The following is a 27,897-nucleotide window of genomic DNA, read 5'->3' as shown; positions in this document are numbered from 1 at the left end:
TGCATTCATTAATGCCTTAAGATGTTTCATAGCCATTCGAGGAGCTGTGAGGCAAATACGGTCAGATCATGGATCCAACTTTGTTGGAGCAAAGAACGAACTGAAAAGAGCCCTGAAAGAACTGAACGAAGAAAGAGTGACAGCATTCCTGGTGGAACGTCAGTGTGATTTCTCAATGAACACCCCAGATGCAAGTCATGTTGGAGGTGTCTGGGAGAGGCAGATACGCACAGTGAGGAGTGTGTTGAGTTCAGTCCTTGCACAGAACACTGGAAGACTGGACGATGCCTCCCTCAGGACGTTCTTTTATGAGGCAATGTTCATAGTAAACAGCCGTCCTCTCACTGTGGAAAGTATCAACAATCCCACAAGTCTGGAACCACTGACACCAAATCATCTGCTAACAATGAAATCCTCTGTTCCGCTACCTCCACCAGGCAGATTCGTCAAGGAGGATGTATACGCCAGAAAAAGATGGAGGCGGGTACAGTATCTGTCAGAACAATTTTGGTGCAGATGGAGAAAAGAGTATCTTGCTGCAATTACTCTCCGGCAGAAGTGGCATGAGCCAAAACGGAATGTGCAAATTGACGACATCGTCATTGTCCAAGAAGATGCTCCTCGCAATGAGTGGAAGCTTGCAAGGGTTTTGAATGTATGCAAAGATGATGATGGACTTGTCCGCAAAGCTACCATACAGATAGGCGAGCGTAAGCTAGGCAAAAGAGGTGAACGCCTCAGCAAGCTGTCTGTTGTTGAACGCCCTATCCAGAAGTTGGTTGTTTTAGTAGAAAACAGTAGGACTCCTTGTGTCTCAGAATGAATGCCTCATAACGCACCATTGAAATTACCATTGATTTATTTAGCTAGGGGTACGTCATGCTCAATATTTGAACATTTTGCACATAAATCAAAGGGTAATTGGTGGGAGTGTAAATGAAACCATAAATGCATTTATGTCTGGTCATTAGTTCCCCTGTTGACCACTAGGTGGATCTAGCGCTGAGTGAGAAACAGGAAGTAAAGAGACATGAGAGAGACACGAGTGACACAGACACAGAAGATAGAGAGAAAAGAGCAAAAGAGAAGTTTATTTTAACTCTTCAACTGGTCAAGGGCGCACACGGTAAAGTTCTCTGTTTGTTACTTTTGTTCAGTGATTAGAGTGATTTGTGGTGTGAATTTGCATAAGAGTAATCCGTTTCCATTTGATCTCTGTGTATTCTTCAGTTAATCTGTGAAATGCTCACTTGCACATGCGCCACTGTAAAGATTGTTTAAGTTGATTTATGTTATTTACATGAAAAGCTTGAACTGATTTGATTCTGTTACTAATGTGTGTTTCCAACTTGAGATATTAGATTGAAATGTCACATTGGAATATTGTTTTGAATGAAGTGTATTTGATTGACTACAGAGACTGATTTATGTCATGAAAATATATTAATTGAGATTTTTATCTCTTCATTTTAGTTTTCACGGTGTTAAATGAAGATGTTCATCAGCGTTCTCAAGAATAAATTCTTTGTTTCATCAGTAAGAAGCGTGGACTCTTATAATTGACCAGGAAGTAGTTACACTGACACCTGAAAAGGCCTAAAAAGAGATAAAGAGTAAGAAATGAAGAAGCAAAACCACAAAATAACTGAAGGAAAACGCAAAGAAATGCAGCATGATGAGAAAGACCCAAAGAAACAGAGAACAATTACAGACTGAATTTAATCATCATGCATACTGTGAATCCATTATTTTTAGTTGGATAATAACGTCAGTAATTCTCAAAAAATGAGTTGATTTCTCTGGAATCTTTTAATTTTTAATACTTTAAATGATCCTATCTCTAAGGTTTAAACCTTAATCTGCATTGTTTTACACAAAGCATACCAACTGCATCACAAAATATCACTATTTCAGCCTGAGAATTAATCAAAAAGCAGACACATGGATAATTTGGTATCAGTTTGCAGATCACATGGATCCATGATTGGAGATATTAATGATGTCTCACAAATTCAGCTACAAGACAAGACTCTTTTTCTTTCTTTATCTTCTGGGCTTCGATTAAAGTTCACTAATTGTCCAAGACATGCGCATGTTTCTCTTTGTGTGTAAAGGCTGAAGCGCCCGTTAAGATCCAGGTCAGACTTTTACTTTCAATCTGGATGATAAATCTTCTATTTCAAGCCCTCCTTCTTTCTTTTCTCTCCTTCTTCATCTCTACATCTCTCCCCTGCCCCAGGTCTCTCTCTTTCCTTTGGTCAAGCCACTGGTTTGTTCTTGTTCCACTTTCATTTTCAAAAGTGTGTGTGTGTGTGTGTGTGTGTGTGTGTGTGTGTGTGTGTGTGTATGAGAGACTTACAACCCCCCGAGCACATCACAGCGTCGCCAATCCATACTTCACAGCAGAGGGCCAGCAGCACTTTGTAGGATGTGTGTGTGTGTGTGTGTGTGTGTGTGTGTGTGTGTGTGTGTGTGTGTGTGTGTGTGTGTGTGTGTGTTTGTACATGCACCATTAGCCATTCTATTTGACACATTCACACTGTAATTAAGTTTCTCAGCCTCTGTGCCATCAGTCTGTCTCCGCGGCGTCACACATCTCGTTACAAAAATTCAGTATTTCCCCTCTCTTTTTTATTTTGGCTCTGATCACCGTGAGGGGACATCAAACTAAATATGCACTCTGAAAATGCCCTGACCACACACACACACACACACACACACACACACACACACACACACACACACACAGTGAATGCAGTGCATGTGAATGCTCTGGATTTGGATCATGTCCCCGGTACCTTGGTCCCATCCCAATTACAGTCCTCTGCATGAAGCTACACAGTTTATTCTGAACGGGAGTAGCAATAATAAAAGTGGATGACTTGATACGTGGCTTCTAATGTCACATCTCATCATGTAATAACCGGTTGATCAAGTAATAATTAAACAATATGTAATAATGGCTCATAACATTAATATTGTAAACAAAGTGAATATTGTAATAATTCACAGCATGAGCGCATAATGTAATGATGGGCCTTACTGTGAGAAAAGTGTTGTAATAGCGTAACAGTTCCGTCTTAAATAAAGGTGTAAATGAAGCGAAACGCTTGGGCTTGGGTGCATTAGCACAGTTAAATGGAAGCCATTCATCTTCCAGCTGATCATTATCGTATGATTTAAATGCTCTCGGTGGTGTTATTCTTGGTCAATCGACCTAACTGATTCATAAATTTGCTCCATGCAGGATTTTAGTAACTCTGTGCTGCTTCTTCTCTCTTTGTCGAAACAGTTGTTTAACGTCCGGAGGTGACTGAACTTATCTTGAGTTGTAATCACTGCACGTGTTTTGCAGACGACGCTGTTCATTATGTCAATAACCGGGAAAATATGAGCGTCAGATGCCGCTTCGCTCCCTCTTTTCAAGGCCACATCAGAATCGAACACCACATTTCCGTCAGATCTGACACTGCGGCTCAAAAAGCCCACACTGAAACAAAGCCTTGTTTTCTGAGCCATTTGAAGGGATGCGCTTAATGCTATTAAAGTCTGGCTTTGTGATTAGCATCAGTTGTAACGGAACGGAATGGCGTGACTTCTGTAGTGCGATTTCCTCCAGTGGATTGCCTTTGTCGCCGCAGAGATCTGCACTTCAAACGGAGCTGACCTTATCTACGCCTCATGGAGGCAACGTCTGTCCTAAGAAACACCCGTCTGCCGTCTGTCAGAGAAACCATGGCAGCTGCATCTCCACTGGAAACTTTGGGTGTAATAAGAGAGACGCTGTGTTTTCCAGCGCTAACAAACTAACAATGAAATCTGTTTCCGCAGCAGTGAGGATTTAATAACAGATTTCACTCTGACAGCCGAGGACTGTTTTCCCACACTGACTGCTGCTTCGATCAATTACAGTCAGAGTGAACTTAACTCTACATTTACAATGACAACAGGAGAAAATCAGCAGCGCTCCTGCGGGGATCTCATGCTCTGTTACTGTAGCGCTTCCCTTTGGGGCCTGCTTTCAAAAATCAGGCTCCTGGAGCAACAACAGGTCCTTGGAAGCACTGCAGCAGGCACCTGGGCTTTGTTTCCAATCAATAATACATTTGACAAAGAGAAAGGAGTCTTAAAAATGCCTCGTTTTCTTCTAAGGAGAAGAATATCGACCAACCTGACGATGTTTTGGGTCACTTTTGAACCTGTTTGTGTTTAGTTGGATTTCAGATTCAATCAGTAAGTAAAAATAAGTAAAAATTCAGTTGTGCTCAAAGTCAACAATCAGCTGTTATTCATTTTTTTAATTTATTTCATGTTTGATGACAGATGTTTGCAATGAAAATAAAAAAACTATGGATTATTTTAATTTAATATGAATAGTATGAATATCTTAAAATCGCAAAAGACTTCATTTATATTTTCATTTAGATTAAAACATATTGGACCCTGACCAAAATCACACAGATTTCATGATTTAAACCTAAAGAATTGGAAAAATGTGATGTATTTTTCACTGGATTACCGTAAAACATGATAAAAACCTGCTCAGGTCACTGTGTCAAATACTGCTGAATGTTTCCATTGTCAACAGTTTTCCAACTGAGAGAAAAGAACTTCTTATCAGGGAAATTGGGTAAAAAAACACATTAGCGTTTCTGTCTATACTGAAGCAGAAATTTCACGTTTTTACAGATCAGAGACTTAATGTAAATACTACTGGAGGACTGTTCAGCAGCTCATAATCCAGAAAATATGGTACTTTTTAGCATTTCTGATTTTTTAAATTATGTCTTTTTTTAAATTCCGTCCTCTTTTCCTTGTAAAGCTATTTGGCCTTCATTCCATGTATTAAAGGTGCTATATGTAGATATTATTTAAAATGTTGAGCACATGAAAATGACATCAAGCTAATTTAATCCTTTAATCATGCAACAATTGCAACTATGCAACATGGTTGAACAAATGCGGAGAACCTAAAAAAAAAGCTTCAGAAGCTATTAAGACGATTAAAGAAATTTTCACAAACCACTTAAACTCCAACACCTGTAAGTAATAAGAAAAAGTCATCATGACAAAATACAAAAATCATCACATTGATCCCTTGGCAAATGAAAAGCGTGCACAATAGCTATCAAGCAGAGGCGCCACAGAGAAGGAGTACCTCAGTGTATATAGCCTCAAAAAATGTAATTCAAGCAGGCGTGAAAAGTTGGTGGAGGATATTTAATTGGCTCATCTTGTCAAACCTGGTTTGTCACTGAAGAAGCTGGAAAATCAAGATTACAGCCTACATGCTGGGTTACATATGGCTACCACTTCATCAGTGGTCAATGCTTGAGGATTTACGATCAGTCTGATCTTCCATTTCAAGAAGACGTCGATTTAGATTATTGATGGTTTAGATTATTGATGGGTTTTTTGAAAAAAAGCAAGCATCGAATATTAGCAAAGTTAGCATAATCAGCTCCGAGCCGCTGTCCTCTCCACTGTAGCTTGAGACAGCTGGCACAAATCCTCATCCCCCCTCTCGTCAAACCCCCATCCTCTAATTCCTCTATCGCCCCTCTGCATCCTGCCCCGTCTCTCCAACTTCACATCCCTCCGTGGCCGTTTTCGTGCCAGCTGACGAGGAGCGCGCCAGAAACCACATCTGGGGCTGACAAACGCACATTTAGACATAAACATACAGCCGCTCAGTCGACGCAACGCTGGGAAAATAAGGCCAATACATGGTGGAGGCAGATCGCACAGACCAGCGGCGACAACCTCCGACAAAACTGGAGCATAAGTCAGGAGCGTGTTGTGACCGGCCCGTCTGGACAGTAACACCCTGACGGTTTATTTACAAGTGAGAACATTGTGTCAAAAGCCGAGCGGAGAGCCGCCGTCGGGGCTCATCTCGGTGGAATTCGAATGCTGTTCCGTGACTGTTTCCCAGAAAAGGAGATAATGTCTGGAAGAGACAAATGGATCAGAAATCCTTTCTGTCGAGAGGAATGCCAACTGAGGGAGTTGCTGATCGGTGCGAGGGGAATACTGAGAAACTGAGTGACTCAACAACTTCTGCTCACCAATTGAAGCTGAGAACTTAAGTGATTCAATCAGGTACTTTCACTCCGACACTCGTTATTTCAAGTGTTTGAGTCATTCGGGTCAGATGTGAAGACGAAGGCCATGAACTGCAGGAGATATTTCAAAGAAGCACAAATAGATGTGACGGGTGCTTGTGGCTGCTCAGTGTCTTTTTCCATTAGATGCTGTTCATTTACCGGCTTCCACAAATGTGTATCACTGACACTTTGACATTTTCTGTAATTTTTGAAAAACTACCTGAGCGGGCGGCTGTGGCTCAGCTGGCGAACTGGTTAATCCGAAGGTTTCAGGTCGGACGCCGTGCTTAAGTCGGGTGTCCTCGAGAAGAACATGGAGCACCAAACTGCTTACAATGGATAGATGGAGTGCCGTGAACAGACGGCATGTGAATGAGTGAATGTGATTAACGATGTGCTTTGAAGTCTGCGGAAGCCCTGGAAAAGAGATATCTGCCACCGGACACCGGTCACCATGATATAACCAGACTGTAAATCTGCCCTTGAGAGTCTCAGACTTCTCATCTGTTGCCACCAGTAATGATGAACTGTTTTGTAATTAAATAAAGTTAATACATAAATTTATCATGGATGAAGTTAATACTTGCTGGGTACTTCCTGTCTGGCTCGCTTCCTTTAAAATTGTGCGTCATGTAGCATGCAGCTGCTTTTAGTTTGGAACTAATGTTGCAAATAGCTTGTGCAACAGTTCCTCCTGCAGACACCCCCACAGTGGAGAAAAAAACTCTTTTATATGAAATATATTCAAGACAAAAGACAACAACAAAAAAATTCATTAATGCAGGTGTCAAAAACTTACCAAGAAACACCACTAAAGCATCAAAAAACGCAAAAACTCGAGAAGTTAAACGCGGGTCAGTTTTGAGGTCCGATGCTGAACAATGCCGGGCCCCTGAGGACACCGTCGCGTCTGTGGTGGGAAGGCGTGGCTTCCGGCCTTATTTCCTGTGTTAGCTTAGCATCATGGCAGACCCTGTTGGGCGAGTAGCTTGGCTTTATTTGCTTAATAAAGCCAGACGACAACAGTACGCCGTGCAGGATCTTATCTAGAGACGGCCTGAGTTCGGTGAGTTTCACCATTTGCTCCGGGAGCTGCGCAAGGATGAGTGTCGCTTTCACCGGTCCCCGGTCCCGGACCTACGTCACCATAGAGGTGCTCTCTGATTGGTTTGCTGCAAAAATGGCACGTCAAAAGTTCAGATTTCCCAACTTCAGCGTCGGCCGCAAAAACGCAACGTGCCGCGAAAACGCGCCACCGAACAGCACAACGCTCCGCAAAAACGCGTCTGACGCACCGCCGGGATTTTCGCCGCCGGTGAATGCGCCTTCCCCATTGTTTTTCAATTACATTTGGACGCAAAAACGCGGAAAACATTTGGTGGTGTGAACGGGCCTTAACGCAGTTATCAAAATATCACATTAGCAACAGCTGTGCGAGCAAACACTCCCACTATGCACAAAATTACAACAACAAGTCTGTACATATATGCAATATATCAATCAAAAACGATGCTAACTGCAAATACAAAGTTGAGAACAACTTCAGAGTGTAATGATTACTCGAGGCATCAGCCGTCCAATCAGACACCCCCACAGTGCAAACAGAACACGAGGGACGCAGACACCTAAAGATACCTGAAGCTGAACAGAACTTCAGTATTTCATTCAGAAGCACCAGTGACACCACTCCCTCATACAGGCACCTCCACAGTGCAAACACAAGACTAACAAGTTCAAGTCCTCCGCTCACATAAAAAGAACCATTTAATGAAGATTTGATCATTAAAGAAACAAAACTTCATCAGTATTTTTTGTTACGCTGTGAAACATCCCCCTCCTGCAGGTCACCACACGAACAACATTTTCACAGACAAGAAATCAGTCAAATATCAACAAATTCTAAGAAGACACCTGTAATACAGCAGTACACTCCCCCACAGTGCAAACGCAAAACAGCATTTTACCCCCCAAAAAACATTTTCATAGTGCAGTACTGTGCCATTGTCATGAGGAAAATTCTCATGTCTGTTTTTCTGACCAATCTTTATTATATAATTACATGTGTAATCGAGGGAAATAATCCCAAGAAAAGTTGAAAATGATTCCATTAAAGAAGCTGGAATCAAAGCATTTCTGATTAGCTAATTAAAGCTTAATGCTAACATGTAGTTCACATCTTCCAGACTAGCTAATGACTTTTGCATTATAGATATATTCTAAAAAAATACAACTTTAAAAGATTCTTATGAAATATCAACAGCATAGGGCCACAGAAGTGGATATTACACCCTGTGAAGCAGTGTCGGCCAAGTTATTAAAAACATAAATAACTGTTGTGGCAGAATCATGCAACAGCTTTTTTTTTTTTTTTTTTAAGAGGAGAGAAAATATACATAAATAAAAAGAGCAATCTGCAGAGCCGGGGACGGGTTGCTGTTTAACTGTGGGAAGACACTAATCAAAAGCCGAAGCTTCTGCCAGTAATTACCATCCAGCAGGCTTTGGCCCGACGACAGTGATCTACACCACATCCACACAGCACTTTCTCAAGAGCCGACATGCCAGCAAGCCCGACAATGGAGGACATTAAACCGCTGACCTCCCTGCTTCTGCAGCGGGAGGACGACGCCAAAGATCAGGAACAGCAGTGCATGGTGGGAAACCACAATCTACCTGTCACGTAAACGCACGGACGCTCAGAGCTCAGAGCTGACCTCTGGAATATGAGATCCGTCCACAAAACGAGCCCCAGCAAAAAACTGGACATGTTCCCAGAAAGAGTTTTGTATGTGTTACAATTGAGAGAGCATTCTGTTGTATTCGCCTCCCATTTTCTGTGCATGGGCATGAACAAATATGAATTAACGATGGAAAAACAGGTGAAATACTATTTACATTTAAACCTATTTCACTTAAATTCCACTGACTTCATCACAGGATGAAACAAGATCGAAGAAAACACAATCTTACAATGATGCAACCAAAATCCATTATGACATGATCTATATGTCACGAATCGTGATACATTATCACAATAATTCTATAGGAAAATACCACATCACGATTAATTATGTCATGATCGCAATGCAGTCACTTCAATTACAATTGAATTTATTTCAATAATTACTTAAAATCTAGTCACTCAGATAAATCACTACAAAATGATCACACGAAGAGTCACAATCATGACATTTCTGTCATATACAATATTATCTTAACACGCTTTCACAATGCTAATGTCATGATACAAAATTATCATATCATGATCAGACAACATCATGAGACATGATAAAAGATTATACCAGTGGTTTGTCTGAAATATTTTAAAATTGAGCTGAAATTCCATTTTATATGGTTTCATTGTGATACAAGTCAAGAATTGAACTTATCACACTATATATCTGTGTCATTATAACACTTCTGTTGTTCATTGTATCACTATATTTAAATTCATGATAAACTGCTATCTTAAAGGTGTAATACAACATTTTGATTTCCGGGTGGATCACCTAAATAATTGGTGGGTCTGTTTGTCAGTCATTCTGACGAGCTGCTTTCGTAAGGCGGTTCTCCGTGCTTGCGCCCAATCAGCTTCTCCCTTTTGCGCATGCGCATTCAGAGTGTTTATGTAGCCGGTGAGCTTCTGAGCTAGTACTTACCGATGGCGAGTCTGACATAATGAAACTGTAGCTGTTTCGGAAAAAAAAAAGCTTTATTTATGAGCGAGGCGGATCGCAGAAACTGTACAGAGCCGTGCACGCCGGAGAAGAGGAGATCGCGCTCGTGCACTTCCGCGTTTTCAGGGAGAAGCAGGAGAGCCGGGCGGATGGTCTGGCGCATGCGCGTTGTTCAAAAAGTGAGTAACAGACGTGGGGCTTCGTTTTTTCGAGAAAATGTTGTATTCCACCTTTAATATAATATTGTTTGACTAGACTGAACATTATCACCACAAATTGTCATGACAGAATTTAATTTTAGCGTTACAAAGGAGATCTGTTACGGTCCAATGCTACACATAGATCATTAGTTATCCTTAAGTCACAGTCAAAATGCGACCACAATATAGTGTCATGATTGTTCATCGATGATACGTTATGATCACCATATGAAATATTTATAATAGTGTTATGTTTTAATTTACAGCACTCAGTTTTGATGTGTTATGATGCTATTGTGAAACTCCACTAATGCTACTGTGTTATCACAATATGATATTCAGCATGCAAAGTATCAGGTAAGTAATGAAACTGAGTGAAAATGCGTTGTCAGTGTTTTGTCTGAATAAAATAGTTTCATGAGGCTGTTTGTGTCACTTTTCTTCCTGCAGCCCAGCTTTTCTCCAGCAGACAGACTGACCAGCGCTGGCTGCCCTAGATGGAGTTTACCAGCCACTTTGGGTTGAATTCCCAAATAAGCCGACCCTGGCGAACACATACAACATTAATGGCATCCAGGCATAAATGTTGCATGCACCTGACAAATTTAACTTTGTCTTACAGTCCGCACAGTCCGGCTTAAGTGAGCAACGCAACCTTTACAAAACAAGTCTGGCCAGCAGATTTCCTTGTGCTCCATTTTGCAGTAGATCTGCAGCATGAGAAAACAAAGCCCCCAACACACACAGGGAAGCCTCAAGCCACCTTTTCGTTCAGACCAAGGCGTTTCTGTGGAGTATTTTAATTCTTTACGAGCTGTTAAACTGTCTTCAGCTGGACTCCATGTAAACACAGATAGTGATAATAAGCTGATCCAGTGATAAGGGCGGTTATGTAACGGGAGGCTTAAAGAAATTACTTCTGACCATGAGTCAGAACAAAGTGGGTTAGAGGTACTGGTGATATAATTGTGCTGTTTGCCTCGTGTTGGAGGCAGGTGAATATTTCCACCCAGATCTAAAACGTGAGGAGATAAGGGCTTTATGAGGAAGTTGCATGTAGAAAACCTGTAGCCTGGGCTGAATATGATCGCTGATTAAAAAAGACATGTGAGAATATCCATGTGATATGCGGGGGTGGAAGAGAACGCTGTGGAGACATGTTGCTGTGTATCAGCGGTGCCTCCGTTTGAACATGGCTGCTGGTGGATTTTGGTGGTTAAAAATCACACGACATTAAAATGCATTGATCAATATCTTGTTCTGTCGTTTTATATCAGATTGCTCAAGGGTGACCGTCATGGTCAGCTCAGCTCATGAGTTTGTCGATGCAGTTTTAACACAAGAATGAGTCTTGATCGCAGGGTGTGCGTACGGCCCTCATACCTGGTATCTAAATTCACTCTTACATAAGGCTGAAAGATAAAGAATCTCAGCTTCAAGCTGTGAACCTTCACTTTTGGCATAGAGAGATATTTCACTGATTCAATCTGCATGACAATCTCCAGGTGTTTGTCGGTGAAAAACCTCACTGACATGCGGACGTTGTGGCCAACTTTCCAGCATGTTGTGATGCCTGAGCGATTCGGCCCGGGGTCATCGGATTTCTACTCAACCAGTATTTCAGTGATGTGTGATGTTGCTGGTTTGAGTGGGGAAAAAGTGAAAGGTATCGATCGTCCTCACCCTTTACAGTCAACAGTGTGGGCAACCGAGCAAGTCACAAGAAACAAACAAGGAGAGCGTCTTATGGCCGGCTCACATCTTTCTTTTGAAATCTATAAAAATAAACTCCTCCCAGTATTTTGTGAGATATGGAACAGACACTAAATGTTCCGTATTCATGAAGGCAGACGCTTTTTCACATATTCGCCTGTTTTTATATGTGCAGTCCTTCAGTAGATCTGAATGAATGTTGGATTTTAGAAGCGTTGCTTTGCTGTCATGTGGTGTCTTTTATCTTTGAATCACCCAGAAAGTGTGCTTGTTGTCTTCTTTTAAACTTTATCTCCGTGTTGTGTTTATCAAGGGAAATATTTCATCATGGGTTTGTCAGATTGGGGCCCACAGCTTTAGCAGATTTAAACGGAGTGAAATAAAATAGTTGTTGGAAAAACCTTCAGGCGTTTTGATGAATTTTTTTTGTGGTTTTTTTTTTTTTTTCTGGGCAAGCTAACAAGATCATTTTTCTCACTGAGAAATCATTGACTTGAAATCATTTGGAGGTTCCTCAGAAGCCAGACTCAAAGACAGCCATAACCTTTCTTCTGCTGGCCTTCGAGAGCTCTTCAGATGTTGGCGTGATGACAGCACACGCTTCAAAAGCAACGAGAAGAGCAGAGCCTAAATGTCAGAGGTTTAAACGAGGGAAGCTCCACTTGTCACTCTTTAACCAGCCTCATTTACATCCCATCGAGTTTCAGATCGAGTAAGTTTGAGTCTTCTGCTGGATTGTTTGTTTTTGTGAAAACTATGAAAATGTCAATTTTCTCGTGTCAGCTGCTTTACATGGTCACCTTTACCAACAGGCCTTCTTTTAGAGGGAGCAAACGCTTGATGTTGACATTTAAAGTGAGTCAGAAGAAGATCATCTTTCTTCCTTGCGGTGTTTGTCCATGACTGCAGGTGCAACATGTTTTCACATTACGTAACAATAATACTGCACAACATCAGGTGAACATGCAGTAAACACAAACACTTCTCTGGATGATGTTTAAATGTTTTGTTCTTTGGGATTAGTTCTAAGAACTGTTCTAATTAACCCCAGCTTATTTAGCTCCCAAAGAAATTTCAGAAGACTTCATGCCCATTTCCCCATGATCTAACCCTTACGGCTGCCAATAAAGATAAAATTATGAATCTTTTATCAGCACAATCGGAGCTTCGCCTGATAAGTCGAATCTGAATAAATTCATGTGTATTCAAGTATAATTTACCTCTATTCAGTCAACAGCATGTCCACAACTTGTGATTATGACAGATTTGCAATATACTGTGCTCCTTAAAGCCACATCTATGACATGAAACAAGAAGCTCTGTATTTCAGCGAAACCTGACCCACGTAATCACTGGCGAAATGTGGGGAAGGATGCTTCATTGTTGAAACTGATAATTACTTTGCACATACATTACTGTTGCCACACAATCACTCATGCATTGAGGAGACGGATGCTCTCTGTCCACCCGGCTTCTTGCTGCAATGCACACAATTTTCTACAGTATACATTTGTGTTTTCATGAACACACACACACACACACACACACACACACACACACACACACACACACACACACACACACTTCAGTACTGTCATCCACACATACAAGCATGCACAGAGCAAACAGCCCGTTTACACCACGGGGAACCGTTCTCTGCAGGAGCGAGGATGTAAATAGGAAGGAATCAGGAGAACAGAAGGAAGAGAGGAGACAGAGGAGGAGGAGTAGGAGAGAAGAATGAGAAGATGATGGAGGAGAGGAGACGGGAGAAATCAGAGAAAATGGAGAAGAGGGGGAACGTTACATCAACCCCCTGATGCTTTATCTAGAACTCAGAGCTGTCAATCATTCTGCCGTACAGTCTTGCAAGCCTTTTCCATCTGGGGGAAAAGGTTTTTCTTCTTCTTTTTTATGGTACAGGAGTGTGAACTCATTCATGCAGCACACTGTTTTGTACACGGAATTAAGGAAACATAATGAACTGCCACTAATCCCTGTGAATCTGTGAATGATGAAAGCAGTTAATGGAAAAATATTCTGGGTCCCAGAGTGGCAGATCACACTTTGAGCACCCTCTGTTGGCCCAACAGGTCATGACACCTATGTGAAAATCCAGCGAGCAGTCCATCACAGAACAAACACAGAAACACACACTCACATTCTCAACTAGAGGACGCTCAGGGTCACCAATCACCTCAAATGTCTGTCTGTGGACTGTGGGAGGAAACCAGAGACCAAGCACACTTCACACAGAAAGGAGCAAACTCAAACCGATACATTACTTTCTGCAAATAGTATTTGTCTTTCCAATTGAAGGTTTAATTTTTATTTGGCTGTTGTTATGATGAGCAGAGTTGGGTTTCATCAACAAACACACTCAGGAACAATCAGGATATAAGTTAATCTGGAAAACCTTCTGAAAAGCCAAAACTTTTAGGGGTTTAACGTCCAAAATAATTCATCCAGTTTGGGTGTTTCCTTAGTTTTAGGTGAACAAGCACACTTTCAATAGAGAGTTAAATTGTTTCGGTACCAGAAATACTTCAACTGTTTACTGTGATTAGAATAACTGGATATGTTTAGGGAATCAAAGCTTCTTTCGTTAAATGTCTGCAAGCTAAAGTACTTGGTAAGCTTTCAATACCAGACATGCCAGGGTGAGAAGGTAAGAGAGAAGCTAGGCCAGCAAAACGTCCCCGGAAATTTCAGATAGTTCATTTCAAACAACAAACTTACTGATTTAAATGAAGTTACAAAAAGGACTTGGTTAGATTTAAGGTACACCTGCGCTGATTCAGTCATCAAAGTAATTTAGGTTATGTTTGATTCAGGTGGCTCGAGTTTAATTGGTTGTTTCCAACAACTTCAGCTGTTGCGGTTTATATCGCCAAAACGACATGGGGTTGCTGAGATACTGCTTCAATAAAAATACTGGTTTAAGTCCAATACCTTCATAAGTTCAGGTTGAAATGATAAGAGTTGTTTTTGAGAGCTTGGAAAAAATGAGTATTCTCTTGATCTTTTATCACAGCTTCAGCAATCAACCTATACAATGGCTCTCAGCAAGGCCTCCATGAATGGCAGTCACAATTACAACTACACAATCAATTCAACCTCCAATCAATGCAGCTCTTCGACAAACGGACTCTGACAGGTCAAAATTCATGGATATTTCAGTGGTATCAGGACAAGACTCGAGACTGAAAGACTGAAAAAAAAGAAAAAGGTCTTACACAGTGTAGTGTAAACACAGTATTAAATGTATCTGAACTGAGTCACCCACACACCTTAAGCAGCTGCCTCAACAAAAAATAAGCGCCTTTAGTCACACATCACAACGCCTCTAAACTGCATTTCCCACATTTTCCTCCTTCACTCTCATTCTGTGTATTTCCTTTTAGTTCACCGAGCGCTCCCCGACACACGCCGAAATCCTTGCAGCAGCCCGTCAAAAGACCGCTCACAGGCAGATTTGACATTTTGCACGCTGTCCATGCATTTACATATTTAAATTCAGACACAGCTACATATGGAAGTACAGTCAACTTATCCAATTAGGATCAATGTCTCGCCTGCTCCAGTCTCTCTTCGAGCCATGAGCTTTCATGTCAAGACATGGAAAAAATAAAGGGAGGGAGGGGTGATAAGAGAAGAAATCACACAAAAAAAGTACAAGGCAAGCCATTGGGATTGTGGGAGTTGGGGTGGGGGGTGGGGGGCGCACATACAGGCTTTTTAATCTCTGAAAATCAAATCTGTTCATCCAGCTTGTCCATATTTTTCCTCTTATCTCCTTCACTTCACGCTGATTTTTTCCCCAACGCCCTTTTTCTCCTCATCTTTTCCTTTTTTTCCTTTTCTGCCCCGAGGAAAAGCTGCTGCACTGTGTGTGTGTGTGTGTGTTTGTATTTCAAGAAGAGGTTAATTTACATGTGGAATTAATCATCTTGGTGGTCACATACCTGCAGATCCAAGAGCACTTTCACCAAACTCATTACTTCAACAGATATAGAAATTAATTTAAACGAATCGATCAAAAAATTTGATTTGAAGAGCAGTATGAGGCTGGTGCTGCATGTGTAAATACACATATGTCTGAACATTATACAAGAGTGGAGAAACCAAAAAGCTTCAACTGTCACTGAGAATGATGGTCTGAATCTGTTGTCACTACATGATGGCCTCCTCCTCTGTCTCCTCTCGGTGAAGAAAGAACTAAATACACGATTCTACGCTGTCAGCAACACAACAGATGTCTATGATGCTCCACAGCTCAAAAACACCACGCTGCACTTCAAAACATGATGCCATGTACTTCGAAACATGACAATGCGCCGTACAAAACTTTAACACTGTCAATAACAAGATGCTTCACAAAACAGGAACATGACCCCACAAAACAAAAAAACATGATGTTACACAAAAAAAAGAACGATGCTACACAACACAAAACAAGAACAAGATGCTGCACAAAAAAAACAGGAACAAGATGTCACAAAACACAAAAAACATGACACTACACAAAACAAGATGCGACAAAACACAAAACAAGAATATGATGTTAAAATAAACAAGGACATGATGTTTCACAAAACAAAACATGAACTGATGTTACACAACACAAAACAAGAACAAGATGCTACACAACACAAAACTAAAACATGATGCTACACAAAACAAGAACAAAATGCTACACGAAACCACAAAAATGATGCCACACTTCACAACACTGGAACATGCTGTGATGCTGTCAGTTAAAAAAAAAAACATGATGTTCTGCTTTGAAAAACATAATTTAAATCTGTCCAAAACCTGTTTCTTAATAAACAAGACTTGATGCTGTCAGTCAGAATCAGTCCAAGAAAGAAACGACAACATACTCCGCCTATAAATATGATGCTACAATTTCAAGTGATTATGCACAGTCAGAAACATGATGCCACGCTGTCAATCAGGACAGATGTTGTTCCAGTGCCCAGAAACATCAGGCAACACTTTGAACAGACGGACTCCCTGCAGTCTGAAGCCCGTTTCCAGCCAGTCTCTGACACGCAGCTCCACAGCCCTGGAGGAATTCACCTGTATCTGAAGGGCTGTCAGGCACATAAACCCCCCCTCGCCAAAGTGCCACATTACGCACGGCGCGTTTCCACTCACCGCTCAAGTTCCAGAGGGGCTGGAAGCCCTCAACTCCGTGACTGTCGTTAATCATCTTTCATGGTGGTGCGCCGACGAAAAATCTGGAGTCCAATCTTTGCTCTCTGCTCCACTTTTCTCCCCCAACAAGTTCCCCAAGCCGGACTCGATCCCGCGCCCAGGAGGACTTCACCAGGAGTCGCTGCTGGGGTTAACAAGCCCCGCACCCCGCTGAGAAGAGAGGCAGCTGTTCCCCTCCGGTGGCATCAGTCTCTCAGGAATATGAGACTAACAAGAGCCAAACACTCACTTCTGCTTTTCTTTCTTTCTTTTTTTTTAATCTTGAAGGAGAAAGGAAGAGAAGCAGCCGCTCCGCTCCTGACGCGCGACTCTGGCGCACCGCAAGACGATTCGTTCATTCAGAGAAAGAAAAAGAAACAGAGAGAGTGGTAGAGGAGAGAGGGAGAACAGGCAGGGAGAGAGAGAGAGAGAGGGAGAACAGGGAGAGGGAGAGAGAGAGAGGCTGTGATGTCATTTGTTTCAGCCAATCCTCAGTGAATTAACCGCTGAACTGCTTCTGTCCAGGTAGAAAAACTTCAAGTGTTTTGGGAATATTCCCACCCAACACTCCAGAGTCAATCTGATTAATAATCACAAAGATTCCACATTCCCTAATCTGCCTGGAGGAGAATTCAAGGCATGAAGATGTCTGAGAGGAAAAACCTTTGTTGGACTTTCCTCCTCAGAATTCCGAATGGAAAATGAACATTCTGATTTTGTTTACACCTTCAGAATTCCGAGATTGAAGTCACAATTTGGAATTTCAATTAGAATTCTGATTTTCTTTCTCAGAATTTTAAAAACTTTCCTCTCATCCACAATTAAAGCCGAAATTATTTTCTTCAATCAAAGTTAAAATGTGGACTTTCTACCCAGAATTCTGACTTTTTTAAAATTCATAGTTTAAAGTCAGAATTCAAGATTATATTTAGAACATTTTTTCAATCAGAATTACAAGAATAAAAATCATAATTGCCTTTTTTTCCTAAAAATTTATACTTTCTTCTCAGATGTAGAATATTGAACTTCATTCATGGTTTTTTAAAAAATATTAAAGATTAAAGAAGTCAGATTTATTCCTGAAAGTCTCATAATAAACATAAATTATGTCCAAATTATGTTTTTTTTGTATTTACATTTTGGGAAATGGTTGTATTTGATCTGTAATTATTTGTGAAATGGTCGTATTTGTATTTTGATTTAGTGAAATGGTTGTATTTAATTTTGGATTTTTTTTTGTGATATGTTAACATCCATCCATCCATCCATTTTCTACCGCTTATCCGGGGCCGGGTCGCGGGGGCAGCAGTCTCAGCAGGGATGCCCAGACTTCCCTGTCCCCAGACACTTCCTCCAGCTCCTCTGGGAGGATCCCAAGGCGTTCCCAGGCCAGCCGAGAGACATAGTCTCTCCAGTGTGTCCTGGGTCTTCCCCGGGGTCTCCTCCCAGTGGGACATGCCCGGAACACCTCCCTAGGGAGGCGTCCAGGAGGCATCCTAAACAGATGTCCGAGCCACCTCAGCTGGTTCCTCTCGATGTGGAGGAGTAGCGGCTCTACTCCGAGCTCCTCCCTGGTGACTGAGCTCCTCACCCTATCTCTAAGGGAGTGCCCAGCCACCCTACGGAGGAAGCTCATTTCGGTCGCTTGTATCCGGGATCTTGTCCTTTCGGTCATGAACCAAAGCTCATGACCATAGGTGAGGGTGGGAACGTAGATTGACCGGTAAATCGAGAGCTTCGCCTTTCGGCTCAGCTCCTTCTTCACCACGACGGACCGATACAACGACTGCATCACTGCAGCCGCTGCACCGATCCACCTGTCAATCTCACGCTCCATCCGTCCCCCACTCATGAACAAGACCCCAAGATACTTGAACTCCTCCACTTGGGCTAGGGTCTCTCCACCAACCTGGAGGGGGCAAGCCACCTTCCTCCGGTCGAGGACCATGGCCTCGGATTTGGAGGTGCTGATCCTCATCCCTGCCGCTTCACACTCAGCTGCGAACCGCCCCAGTGCATGCTGTAGGTCCGGGTTCGATGAAGCCAACAGGACAACATCATCTGCAAAAAGCAGAGATGAAATCCTGTGGTTCCCGGACCGGACCCCCTCCGGACCCTGGCTGCACCTAGAAATTCTGTCCATGAAGATTATGAACAGAACCGGTGACAAAGGGCAGCCCTGCCGGAGTCCCACATGCACCGGGAACAGGTCCGACTTACTGCCGGCAATGCGGACCAGACTCCTACTCCGGTCATACAAAGACCGGACGGCCCTTAACAAGGGGCCCCGGACTCCGTATTCCCGGAGCACCCCCCACAAGACACCACGAGGGACGCGGGCGAATGCCTTCTCCAAATCCACAAAACACATGTGGACTGGTTGGGCAAACTCCCACGAACCCTCGAGCACCCTATGGAGGGTATAGAGCTGGTCCACTGTTCCACGACCAGGACATAAACCGCATTGTTCCTCCTGGATCCAAGGTTCGACTATCGGTCGGATCCACCTCTCCAGTACCCTGGAATAGATTTTCCCGGGGAGGCTGAGGAGTGTAATCCCCCTATAGTTGGAGCACACCATCCGGTCCCCCTTTTTAAACAGGGGGACCACCACCCCGGTCTGCCAATCCAGAGGCACCGTCCCCGACCGCCACGCGATGTTGCAGAGACGTGTCAACCAAGACAGTCCCTGCACTTCCAGAGACTTAAGGCCTCAGTATACTCCCCCGTCGCCGCCACGGCGTTCCTACGCCGACAACCCTACGCCGCTACTGAACATATCTTGCTCCTGCGTCAAAGGAACGCCCTCCTCTGCCAAGCCGCTGGCAGTCACAACAACAATGCGGCTTCCGTAGCTCCGGCTTTAAACCTAGACATAGATCTATAGACATAGATTTCTAGACGTACGTATCTAGACACGCGTGCATTTACCGAACATATATCTGCATATATGACATATCTGGCGACACCGAGCTGTCGTGGAGGAGAGGCTGAGCAGACCGTGATGAAATATTGGTGAAACTAATGAGCTTTTGGACGATTAAAGCCGTTTGAGGAGCGGCTATACACATAGCCCCGTCTGCTAACAGTGCTAACACTGCTAACAGTATAGGGATGTGCGCCGCTCAATTTTGGATCTATATTTCTCCCGAAGCACTGTTCGGGCCAGAAAAGTTTTCCGGGTGAGTTCTACTTTATTCTATAAACAACGCGAAAGCGGACCAATCCCAGCCCTCGACGTTCACGTCACCACGCGTCGAAACGACGCGAAGTCACAATTTTCGGGAGGCGCACGTCAAGCCCCGACGTAGCCCGACGTAGCCCGTCGTAGGGCTACGACGTCTACGTCGTAGGAACGACGTAGCGGCGACGGGGAAGTATACTGAGGCCTTTAAGGTACTCAGGCCAAATCTCGTCCACCCCCGGTGCCTTGCCACCGAGGAGCTTGCCAACCACCTCAGTGACTTCAGCTTGGGTGATGGACGAGTCCACCTCTGAGACCTCAGCCTCTGCTTCCTCCACGGAAGACGTGGCGACGGGATTGAGGAGGTCCTCAAAGTATTCCTTCCACCGTCCAACAATATCCCCAGTTGAGGTCAGCAGCTCCCCACCTCCACTGTAAACAGTGTTGGCGGAGACCTGCTTTCCCCTCCTGAGGCACCGGACGGTTTGCCAGAATTTCTTCGAGGCTGACCGATAGTCCTCCTCCATGGCCTCCCCGAACTCCTCCCAGACCCGAGTTTTTACCTCCACAACCGCTCGGGCTGCAGTTCGCTTGGCCTGCCGGTACCCGTCAGCTGCTTCGGGAGTCCCATGAGCCAGCAAGGCTCGATAGGACTCTCTTCTTCAGCTTGACGGCAGCCCTTACCTCCGGTGTCCACCACCGGGTTCGGGGGTTGCCGCCACGACAGGCACCGGAGACCTTACGACCACAGCTCCGAGCAGCTGCTTCGACAATGGAGGTGGAGAACATGGTCCACTCGGACTCAATGTCCCCAGCCTCCCTCGGGACATGAGAGAAGCTCTCCCAGAGGTGGGAGTTGAAAGCCATGCTGACAGAGGGTTCCGCTAGACGTTCCCAGCAGACCCTCACAACACGTTTGGGTCTGCCAAGTCTGTCCGGTTTCCTCCTCCGCCAGCGAATCCAACTCACCACCAGGTGGTGATCGGTCGACAGCTCTGCCCCTCTTTTCACCCGAGTGTCCAAAACACGCGGCCGGAGGTCAGATGACACGACAACAAAGTCGATCATCGACCTCCGACTTAGGGTGTCCTGGTGCCAAGTGCACTTATGGACACCCCTGTGCTCGAACATGGTGTTCATTATGGACAAACTGTGACTAGCACAGAAGTCCAATAACAGAACACCACTCGGGTTCAGATTGGGGAGGCCGTGCGATCCAATCACCCCCTTCCAGGTCTCACTGTCGCTGCCCACGTGGGCGCTGAAGTCCCCCAGTAGAACAATGGAGTCCCCAGTCGGAGCAATGTCCAGCACCCCTCGCAGGGACTCCAAGAAGGACGGGTACTCTGCACTGCTGTTCGGCCCGTAGGCCGAGACAACAGTGAGGCACCTATCCCCAACCCGAAGGCGCAGGGATGCAACCCTCTCGTTCACTGGGGTGAACTCCAACACATGGCGGCTGAGCTGTGGGGCTATAAGCAAACCCACACCAGCCCGCTGGCTCTCACCGCGGGCAACGCCAGAGAAGTGGAGAGTCCAGCCCTTCTCGAGAGGTTGGGTTCCAGAGCCCAGGCTATGTGTGGAGGTGAGGCCGACTATATCTAGCCGGTACCTCTCAACCTGCCTCACAAGCTCGGGCTCCTTCCCCGCCAACGAGGTGACATTCCGTGTCCCTAGAGCCAGTCTCTGTGTCCGGGGATCGGGTCGCCGGGCACCCTGCCGTCGGCTGCCACCCAATCCACACTGCACCCGGCCCCTACGGTTCCCTCGGTGGGTGGTGAGCCCACCGGAGGTCAGGCCCACGTCGTCCATTCGGGCTGAGCCCGGCCGGGCCCCGTGGGCAAAGACCCAGCCACCAGGCGCTCGCTTACGAGCCCCAACCCCAGGCCTGGCTCCAGGGTGGGGCCCCGGCTGCGCCATACCGGGCGACGTAACGACCTTTGTTGTCTCTCTTCTCATAAGGGCTGTTGAACTGCTCTCAGTCTGGCCCGTCACCCAGGACCTGTTTGCCATGGGAGACCCTACTAGAGGGCATAAAGCCCCCCGGCAACATAGCTCCTGGGATCATGCGGGCTCTCAAACTCCCCCACCACGTTAAGGTGGCAGTTCTAGGGGGAGTTTAAAAAGAATGAAACAAATAAAATCAATCAATCAAACAAACAATGTTATAAAATATATTCACAAGGAGTTTAAACATAGAGGGCCGCTGAGTTTCACCATCAGATTTAGTTTTACCAATATTTTTCAGGTTAACGAATGGTTACTCCAAGACTTCCTAAATCTTCAGAATAAACACTATTTTCAGAGACTGACGGCTCCGAGTTTATTTTCCAGAATTCTGGTTCCTCTGAGAGCGTCCTCTGGGTGTGCGGAGATAATATAGATGTGTTTTGGACAAATTTTTGCTCAGTGGGAAGCAAATCCAGGAAAGTGCTGTCACTCGATGATCACATATTTTCTATGTCAAGACAACATGTTAAATCAATGTCAAAGTTAGCATCGTTGACATCTGAGGACTGTGTTTATGGAAAGAAAAATTCTTAAGAAGAAAAAAATAAAAGGTGAGTGTTTATAATGTTCACACTGCCCCCTCATGGTTACTGCTGGTACTGCTTTGTTACGCCACACAATTAAAAAACATGATGCCACAAGCTTCCAGAGACAGAAAGCAAAACAGGCAAAATGAAGATGTTTACTTTTGGATATAAAGCCCTATAAATTCCCAAATATTTTTCCACATGCCGATACATCTTTTAAAATACGGCAAGAGATTTGATCAAGAGAGTTTCATAGCTTCACACGTTGCAAATTTCCTCTGAACATAACACAAACATGTTTAAAGTGAATCCATGGCACTAGAATTATCTGTCGCAGTCTTGTGATGGGTGAATGTTGCTACTATTATATAGTTTTAAGCTATTAACTTTCTTAATGGGGGGATCCATTGGTTTTACTTTTTAAATATTCTCTCTTCCAAAACGCAGGTGAAAATTATATTCCAGCTTATTGAGTTTGGTGAAATATTAAACATGTTTTGTTTGTCCGCGATTCTCCCTGTAAAATATGAAAGCCTTTTTTTCTCTGCCATATTTGGCAATAAATGGGAATATCAGGAGAGATTCAATTGTTTTTATGGGCCCTGCTGAAATCTAATAAACAGACAGTTTAAAATAAGCAGATCCTGCATACAGCATTTCATATTAAAGTCTGCTGTGTTTATTCAGAGTCAGAGGTAGTTTTCCATCATGTCACTCTCTTTATTGCGGTCACTCTTTGCACTTTCACATTCCTACAGAGTTATAATTAAAGCGGAGGCATCAGTGTGGGTACAGTCACTGTCATGGTAGGATCCACACTAATGTGCCCCCTGAGGCTAATTACTTAAGCTCCAGCTCACTGTGCTAATAGATTTTAACTTTTTCTACTGTGTTCGTCACACATTTGCATTCACACCAGAGAGAGCAGCAGGTTTCATCCTTCAGTTTCATTTAGAAAAGACAAATTATGTGCCTTCTTTGCCCCTCCAAACATCAACATCCGGTGAGAGAATATCTATCTGTTCAAACCAACTGAATCAACAGAAATGAAAACTAATAAATACTTGGTTTGTTTGTCTTCATTGGAGAAGTCTGTGGAGAATGATTTAGGACAAGGAAAATATGATCATTTTAAGTTGGATGTCTTTGTACTGGAAGCCCTGGAAACTGTCAAGTGCATCTAAATGTTACTTATTCCTCAAAAATACACAACTTCATGCATTCATTTAGTGGTCATTCAAGTTACTTATTTACAATAATTAACTTACGTATTTCATGTGATATTTATTTATCGTTATTCGCTTTATTTATTGATTGATTTAAGAGATTTTGATTAATTTACGGCATGACAATTTTTTTCATGATTTGTCTCATTTTGTGTCATTCATTCACCTTCTCTATGTTTTAGTCATTAGCTCTGACTTATTCATTGCTTTACTATCAATCTCTATCACCATTATTATTGTTATTTAAAGGTGCATTAAGGAGTTTTACAACCTTAAAAATACTTATTTTCCACCATAAATATGTTACACATTTTTAATGATGTGTACAATGTGCCATTTATTACAAGTACCGCTAACAGCGCTAAATTGTCACTTTACAATTCTACAATTTCATTTAGCAGACGCTTTTGTCCAAAGCGACGTACAACACAAGCAAGAATATAGACATAAGAAAGAAAGAAACCATTAGTAAATGCTTCAATTGCTTCAAGTGCGCAAGTACGATTGGTCAAGGGAGTTGCCATCAAGTTGCAGAAGAGGAGCCACTACCCCCCCCCCCTTTTTTTTTTTTTTTTGTTTGTGTCAACTTAGTCAGTGGTACATAAGTGCTGGGTTTTAGAACACCTGATCTATTCTTCCCCGAACATGGGGTCGGATTAAGACCCTAGGTGTTCTCTGAACAATTGAGTCTTCAATTGTCTCTTGAAAGTAAAAGGAGACTCAGCGGAACGCACCGAGTTAGGTAGTTCGTTCCACCATTTGGGAACAACAGAGGAGAAGAGTCTGGCAAGAGATTTAGAGCCGTGCTGGGCTGGAAGCACCAGACGTCTCTCACATGCAGAGCGAAGAGGGCGTGAAGGAGAGTAGACCTGGATCAGGGAGTCCAGGTAGGCCGGAGCCGTTCTTGTAAGCGTTTTGTAAGCCAGGAGGAGAGATTTGAATTTGATCCTGGCTGCAACTGGAAGCCAATGAAGGGAGATGAACAGAGGAGTGACATGAGCTCTTTTGGGCTGGTTGAAGACCAGACGTGCTGCTGCATTCTGGATCATCTGTAGAGGTTTGACTGTACATGCAGGGAGACCCGCCAGAAGAGAGTTGCAGTAGTCAATGCGTGATATCACGAGAGCCTGAACCAGAAGCTGTGTGGCCTGTTGGGTCAGGAAGGGTCTGATCTTCCTGATGTTGTAGAGGGCATAACGACAAGACCGAGAAACTGAGGCCACATGAACCTTAAAGGTCAGCTGGTCATCAATCATGTCACCCAGGTTTCTGGCTGAGTTTGTGGGCACAAGTAGGCTCGAGTGAAGTTGGACACTGAACTGAGGCTGGACAGATGGACAAGCTGGAAAGACCATGAGTTCAGTCTTAGACAGATTTAGCTGAAGGTGGCGTTCCTTCATCCAGGTGGAGATATCAGCCAGACATGCTTGAAAGTTGCAGTGCCGGTCCGGCACCAGCATTTTTTTTAGGAGAATTTGAAAGGAATGACGTAATGCACGCTCCGGCTGGATAGGTTTCATTTTGTCCGCCATTACTCCGCCAGATGCTTAGTGAGCAACAACTGAGCAGGAGCTTCCAGAAAGTAAGAAAACACTGGCTTCTCGCACTGCCACAGCTCCAGCACAGACTCCACCAGGTAAAAGAAGCTTAAATTTTACTTGAGCGCTACTAAACGAGCGAGGAAGGAGTTCCTCTCTTCCGTGCACGCAAGCCCCAGGGACGGGTGTTTCACTAAGCTGCATTACGCCCAAGGCCTGCAGGGGGCGCTGTTTCGCATAAAACGTGAAAACTCCTTAATGCACCTTTAATATTATAGGTAGCTTTTCATTTAGTTTTTCTTTTTGTGTTTCTAAGTGGTTTGGCCCATTGACCTTTTGACCTCTGAATGTATATAAGTGTATGGAGGTAGGAAGCAACCAAACTCTTCAAATATTCATAACAATGCTGAGCTCGATCTGATGTGCGAGCCATTTTTAAAAGGTCAAAGGAAGTGTATTTTTTTCCCCGCAGTGAAGTTTCTGCGTTTGAATTTTGATGCTTTTACAAGAACGTTTGACTGCGTTGTGTGTGACTGAGTTTCAGGGGAGCAAAAGATCCAGCACACACAGCAAGAAGGAGCAATAATGTGTGTGTGTGTGTGTGTGTGTGTGTGTGTGTGTGTGTGTGTGTGTGTGTGTGTGTGTGTGTGCTTACATAAGAAATTCTGCTCTACCTCATCTCTGACACACACACACAAACACACCGCGGCGTGTGTCATTATGGGCTGAAGTGCACTGATTTTGGCTCAGCCATTATCTTCTTACACAACCCACTACAGTCAAGAGAGTCTCGGTGCGTGTGTACGTGTACGTGTGCGTATGTATATGTGTGTGCGTGCACTCACATTACTCATGCTCTTTTGTGGCAGTCAAGTCATTTCTAAAATTGAACACTAAAGCAGCTCTCCAGCAGCCCTCTGCTCCTCTGTCAGCCAGTTGGTGGAGTTTTATTGTCGAGTGTGAAAGTCTGTAACAAAAGATAAACGTGATCACGCTGGAAAAGAAACACCAAACATAAAATTAGAGCAACCCCATGTGACACACAAACACAAAAACAGTCAAAAGGTGCTTTGATAGATGATAAAATGTGATACCTGTTAAAAATGCAGATATCTGGAAGATTCAGGCTTTCTTCTGCTCTGCTGCATGTGACCCACTTCACCACAAGGGGGTAGAATGACACTAAAAATGGACTGTTCAAACAGTGGAAAACAGTATGTTTAAACTAATACAATGTACAACTGGCATACATAACTAATTACCAGTAAATATATATCTGAGAGCCATTTTTTTGAAGAAGAATAAGAAATATAACAATGAATAGCCTGGATAAGTTCCTGAATCAGTTCATGGTTGATTTTTTAGAAAATGGGGTACACAGGCACCTGAGTGGCTCTGAGATGAAGGATCTCATTCCTCTGGGTCTACATTGCCTTTTGTGTAGCTTTCCCTACCTGACAGCATTAAATATTGAGGAAGACAAATGCTAAAAGTGTTCAGGAATAGGTTTAAAGAAATCCAGGTGAATGTCCTGGAGTGGCCGAGTTCAAGTCCAGACATGAATGTAACAACTGACACTTTGTAGATGGGTTTGAAAAGTTTGTTCAAGGCCAATCTCCATGCCAACTGGCAGACAGAAATAATATTCACACAATTATCACATGTTTAAGCTTGAATCAACTTACCTCACACATTGTAGAAACCTATCTTCAATATGACAAAGACCCTTTTGAAGGTGTTTTCGCCACATTAAAATGTCATTGCTGGACCGCTGGCATCAACATTAAAAGACTGCTGTGGTGTACATGCACGAACGTGCACACTGAAGTCTGGAACGACTTGCACACATCGCTGTATTTTATAGAACGAGGCACACGGTTTCCATTAAAAATGTTGAATTATTTAAGTTTTCTGAAAAAAACATTTAAAGAAATGTGGAATCAATGCCCAACAGTTTTTATTTCATATGAAAAGCACTTTATATTTATATATATTTACTGCATGTATATTTTGGTACTGTATCCAGCAAAACACTTGCTGAAACCATGCATGTCATTCTTAGGTTCAGTCTTCTGTTACAGGAATTTTGCAAACCTCCATAGTGGCCATTCACATCATTTACTCAGTAAAACACTCATATCAACGCACTTTTTATATGCCTTTATGTGTGTCCCATTTTTAAATGTCTTCCTGTAAAAAAAAGAAAAAAAAGAAAAAAACTGTTTAAAGTCGACTCATTGGCCAACCTGCCTCAAAACTTTTGATTTCCGACCAACAACTAATTAATCAGGAGGAAATGTTGAAAAGAGAGAGGATTACTTTGATTTTATTTCAAAAAGATACTCAGACAAAAATACATTGATATAATCCATGTAAGTGGACTACTCCACCTTTCATTTCACACAGTCTGTGCTTGTTGTGCTTGGATGGACTTGGATCAGACCTAACAACCACACAGTGGAAGCTAAGGAAGAAAGAACAAATCAACTGCGAAGGCAACCTGATGGTTCTCGTAG

At 43.3% G+C, this 27,897-nt stretch overlaps 1 protein-coding gene across 1 annotated transcript in view; it reads right to left on the bottom strand.

The window, feature by feature from the left end:
* Positions 1–17,008, bottom strand: part of chrm4a (cholinergic receptor, muscarinic 4a) — a 40,206-nt gene extending 23,198 nt beyond the window's left edge. Inside the window, exon 1 of the mRNA XM_030086440.1 lies at positions 16,858–17,008. Within this exon, the coding sequence (XP_029942300.1) occupies positions 16,858–16,912 (55 nt within the window). The 5' untranslated portion in view covers positions 16,913–17,008. The remainder of the gene's footprint in view (positions 1–16,857) is intronic.
* Positions 17,009–27,897: the final 10,889 nt, after the last annotated feature.

This window comes from Salarias fasciatus, assembly GCF_902148845.1.
Source record: "Salarias fasciatus chromosome 23 unlocalized genomic scaffold, fSalaFa1.1 super_scaffold_20, whole genome shotgun sequence".
NCBI lineage: Eukaryota > Metazoa > Chordata > Actinopteri > Blenniiformes > Blenniidae > Salarias > Salarias fasciatus.
Note: the sequence above shows the minus strand (reverse complement) of the source record. Positions and strands in the feature narration are given on the sequence as shown.